Here is a 4,957-nt window from a genome sequence, read left to right as displayed (position 1 = left end):
AAGCATTTGATTTGAATTGTAACTGTTATTCAATATGGCAGTAAAGGAAATTATATTATATTTTAGTTTACCATAAATGCTTTGTCAGTACACCCGGCAGTATTAGTAATTATGACATTACACAGATACTTAAAGGGATACTTCAGGATTTAGCATTAAGCTTTGTATTAGTAGAAAACCTGTAGTATTTTCGAATTACCATGCTTTCCACCCTCATATCCCCCTGAGACAAGAGATTTATGTATTTTTTGTCTGGAAAAAATCCTCCGATGACGCAAAAATCGTCATTATGCGTCATCGGAGGATTTTCTGGCCAGAGGCTAAAGACTACAGCCAGTAGATGGCGTTGTTCCGCATGTTTTCAACCCGCCCATAGAGGGAGGGATCTCACTCACAGAATGTACACAGTGTTAGCCGTCTTTCTTTGGAAGCTAAGCTAACAGGCTCTTGTTCTGTGGAGAAAGCTGAATAGTAGGAGAAAGCTGAGTAAGTAGGGGTTACCATCCTCCTTTTCCCGGACTTGTCCGGCGGGCGAGATCGTTCAAAATGTACGGGATTCAGCTTTTGCGTTCTGCGGTCGCCATTCATTGTTTACATGCACACCTTTTGTTTCAATCTAACTGAATTCATTCCGATTGGTGAATCTGAATGTAGTGTTTACATGAACGCTAAACAAGTGATCGGTTGATGTGCGTTTTACCATTGCTAAGAAAATTCCCGCTCCTCCGTGAGAGATACGAGACCCGGCGCGTCTCAGTAATGACGCCACCGGCCTCGCGCTGTTCTCCCGCGGCCGTCAGCCTCGTCCTGCTCGCCACAGTAAACATAATGAATGAATGGCGACTGTAGAACGCAAAAGCCGAATCCCGGACATTTTGGGCGATCTCTAAATCCCTGGCAAACTCATCATGTAGGCTAGCCTTGTTGTTTTCAACTGCGCACTCTTACCGGTAGGCGTGGCCTCCTAAGGCAGCGAAGCAAGTGCATTCTGGGAGTTGTTGTCTTTCATCCACATAAGCCAAAAATACATTTTCTGGCTTTTCTCAGTCTAGAAAGCTCCAAATTCAAAAATTTCTTCACATTTCTTCTACTTAAATGACCTATTTTAAATACACATTCATCTTCCCAGAGGTGAAGTATCCCTTTAAGTATGTAAAAAAACATCTGAAGTTCAATTTCATTCAATATAAATGTAAACTAATACATTTTCATTTAATTGCAAATAACAAGTTTATTATAATAAATAGTATATAGTATAGTGACAAATAGTATAGTGTAGTAGTGTATTTATTTATTTTAAGAAAGAAGGCCTGTCATGCAGCCTAAAATTATTTGATCTCCACACAGAGAAGTCTGTCTTAGGGAACATGTTTGCCAATAGACATAACCCACACTGACACGTACACATATATGCTCATACTGTATCTGTACTAAGTGAAACATACAATTCATTTATTAACCATAACCATACAAAGTACAGCATTCCGAAAAAGAAATGAATGTTCCAATCAGAGAAATGTTTGAAAATGGTATATGGCAGGCACTTTTTCCAAAGTGATGTGCTTCTAAATACTCCCTGGTTCCTCACTGCTCTGTCCTCCATGAGCCGAATATCGATCGAGCACCATCATGAAGGATATATCAATTTACTAAACCCACTATAAGGCGAGGAAGCTTCCAGAGGAGACTAGAGAACTACAGTAGGAAACATAGGTGTATAATCCTTCCCTGGAGTCTTTTTTATGTGTCATATCATTCTTTACACTTCTGGATTACTGAACATAAAAGTTCTAATTTGAGTTTTTATTTTTAATCAACCATAAATTTCACATATCAGCAGTACATCTTCCTTTATTCAAAATGTCTTGTTTAACCAGCTACATCAACATAACAGCACAGCAAAATATTAAAGCAGTACAATGTTTTATTACAGTATTTAAATTCAGTATTTTAATATTTTTTTATTATTATAACACAAATACAGTGATATTATAAATATACATTGAATACATACATTATATATTCAAAGGCAGTTTTGGCTTTGAATATACTCCTTGGTTTTCTTTTAAAAAACAATAAATAAACTTTTGTGGTTATTAAATTTTCTTTAGTGAAAATTAAACGTTACAGTAAGCAACAGGAAATGATTAACAATAAAATACGCTCTGTCAGTTTACTGATAGTATTAAAACCAAACATACGTCAGTCCACTGATGTTAAGTTATACCTTTACAAAAGGTTTTTCAAAGTATTTTAGTGCAAAATCACTGTTGACGTGACACTTGAATATTCCACCAATTCCTTCATCCTCGCATCTCATTCTTTCCACACCTCAGCTAAGTCGGAAAGAATGGATGTGAGGAAAGGTAAATGAGATTGCACAATCAAACAAATCAGAGGTAAATATGTTTCTCCTGGGATCCGAACCTTGACCATGATGTTTCTTGCCCACTCCTCCATTTGAGCTTCTTTGTATCTTCATAGTGACCTACACACTACATGAGGTGTGAGGGAACAGCTCTCAGTGCCAGCGGTGTTATTCTGTTGTCTTTGGGACTGTCACCGCACTTGCTAATAACAGTAACGTTTGTGAGCACAGAGGATTTGCTCTTCCATCCAGGATGCAAAAGTCTCCAAAAAACTCCTTGAGCTCTCTTTCGGAAGTGACTCCCTACGATAACGTACAAGAAAGGGTTTATTGAGCTATTGGTATACCCTATATAAGAAGCCAGCTGGTTGCCTATTTGCAATATGTTCTCCCATAGGCACCCAGGAAGGAGCTGAAAGTAGTCGAGAGTGTTTAGGAACCGCACTAGCTGAAATGGTGTCCAGCACAGGAAAAATACCGCGAGGACCGTCAGAACCAACTGAGCAGCCTTCCTCCCTTTCTGCACCCTTGGTTGAATCACCAGGCCACGATTTTTAAGCGCCTTGACTATGTGAAAGGTGCAAAATAAAATGATCGGCAGGGGAACCAGGAATCCAATCAAGTTGGTCGTAAGGTTCCGTTGGAGCACCCAGGCCGGATGAGGGTACGCTAGGTAGCAAGCTTCCACCCCTAAGAATGGAACGGAATTTACTCTTCGGAAAAGCAAGGCAGGGAGGCTGAGGGTGAATCCAACCGCCCAAATCATCGCACAGATACGCTTGGCCCATTTGGGGCATCTCAGTCTACTAGGATTCATGGGTTTGGCCAAGGCGAGGTAGCGGTCCACGCTGACCAGCACTAGGAAGAGCACGCTGCAGTAGTAGTTCATCGAGATGGCGGTGTTGACCACCTTGCAGAGCAGTTGACCAAAGTCCCACTGATAGTCTTGGGCGACGGTGACCGCCCAGAAGGGCAAACAGAGGACCATTACGAGGTCTGCAGCTGCCAGGTTGCCCAGATACACATCAGCTACGCTGCACGACTTCCGCTGGAGGCAGAACACGCAGAGGACCAGACTGTTGCCCACCACTCCCAGGATACTGATAAGAGCCAGAAAGGGAGGCTGGAGAGAAGACAGCCATATCCAGGCAACTGTGTCGTTGCAGAGGAGGTTCGATGAATTTAGTTCCATTGGGACACTGTGAAAAAGAAGTTGTTGTTTTTTACTTTGAAACCATTTTCACTCAGAAATTGGAATAGTTATTACAAAGAAATGGCAAGTAACATTTAACTAAACAAGACATTTTTAAGTAGAACGACTAAAATGGTATTTTCTTGTAAAATGGATGACAATAATCTACAGTGTAAATTTATGTTGAGGATAATCACAAAAACCTGCTGTTTATTCCTGAATTGGTCATGTTTAAAGTTTCCTTCCTGTTTGTCAAAAAAAAAAAAAAAATTATAGGAATGAAGGGGAGTCATTTATTGGAACTGATCCATCTAACTGAGCAAAACCTGGAAATTCCAAGTATCTTCAGTAGGCTATGTTACATTCTTACACATTTTCGGAATATTAGCAAAATGTGTTAAAATAGTTTGTATTCTGACTGATAATGTTTCATATCCATATATCAGATAATTCAATTTAATTATTCAATAACAAAGTCTCTTTCCAACATTAACATAACCTGTTACTGTGATTAGTGATAAAGTTATTGATGTAACTTGTACTGTTTGAAAATAACCATTATTATTAAAGTCCCAGTGACTTGTAAGAATCTCACCTACCTTTCATGTTAAGTGACAGCTCCAGATTATAGATCCAGAGTCACTATCCGTTCACTTCCGATGTGTTGTCTGGCTGAATCTCCTCCAACAAGACAATGGTGAGATCAGACAGGCTCTCTTATAAACGCATAATGAGGCTGTCGTCACTGGAAGCCTGGATCTGTTCTCACTTTCCATTTGTCATGCTCTGGCTGTCTTTCGTGTGAGTAAAACACTTGCACACATGAAGCTGATATGAAGATAAACATTGTGACTCAAGCTGCCTTTATAACAAATCTTCAGCTCATGACACAGCAACTGTAGATAAACCAGATATTACGGTGGTATTCCAGAACGATTTCACAATAAGGGGTTATACAATATGTCTTCCAGATGCATGTCCATTTTTACTACATTTTTTTTAATTCTTTCCCGTAAACCAAATAAACACAAATTTAAGTTGGCAACACATTAATCTTATAAAACCCAAAAGACCAAACAATATAAAGTGTTTCTCCTTGACCCATGGAAACGGCTATTGGATTTTGAGTATTGAAAATAAAAAATGGTTCCAGTCTCTACTCCTTTCCCCTCAATTCTAATGTTCACTATGAACTCAGAAGACAAAAAGATGACATTAAAGCGAGGCAAGGATCATATAGAGGCTGGATCTAAACGCAGCGATTAATTAATAAACACTCAAATCAAAATAAACTCAAGAGATTACAATACAAACACGCAGCAAAAGAACAACAATTAAACATTGACGAGATCGGATAATGCACACTTCAAACTCAGACCTATATATAAAGGTTGAAT

General features: G+C 39.2%; 1 protein-coding gene across 1 annotated transcript; it reads right to left on the bottom strand.

Moving 5' to 3' along the window:
• Positions 1-1,452: 1,452 nt before the first annotated feature.
• On the bottom strand, positions 1,453-4,300 carry LOC311069034 (B2 bradykinin receptor). The gene is made up of 2 exons (XM_084091959.1): positions 4,160-4,300; positions 1,453-3,567 (listed from the first exon to the last, which is right to left on the bottom strand). The coding sequence occupies exon 2, from the start codon at positions 3,558-3,560 to the stop codon at positions 2,496-2,498; it is 1,065 nt and encodes a 354-aa protein (XP_083948085.1). The 5' UTR covers positions 3,561-3,567; positions 4,160-4,300; the 3' UTR covers positions 1,453-2,495.
• Between the last annotated feature and the right edge of the window lie 657 nt (positions 4,301-4,957).

The sequence above is a fragment of the Abramis brama genome, assembly GCF_963993115.1.
Source record: "Abramis brama genome assembly, chromosome: 18".
Taxonomy (NCBI): domain Eukaryota; kingdom Metazoa; phylum Chordata; class Actinopteri; order Cypriniformes; family Leuciscidae; genus Abramis; species Abramis brama.
Note: the sequence above shows the minus strand (reverse complement) of the source record. Positions and strands in the feature narration are given on the sequence as shown.

Coding starts and splice junctions, on each gene's coding strand:
- LOC311069034 (XM_084091959.1), bottom strand. CDS start 3,560: ATGGAACTAAATTCATCGAACCTCCTCTGCAACGACACAGTTGCCTGG.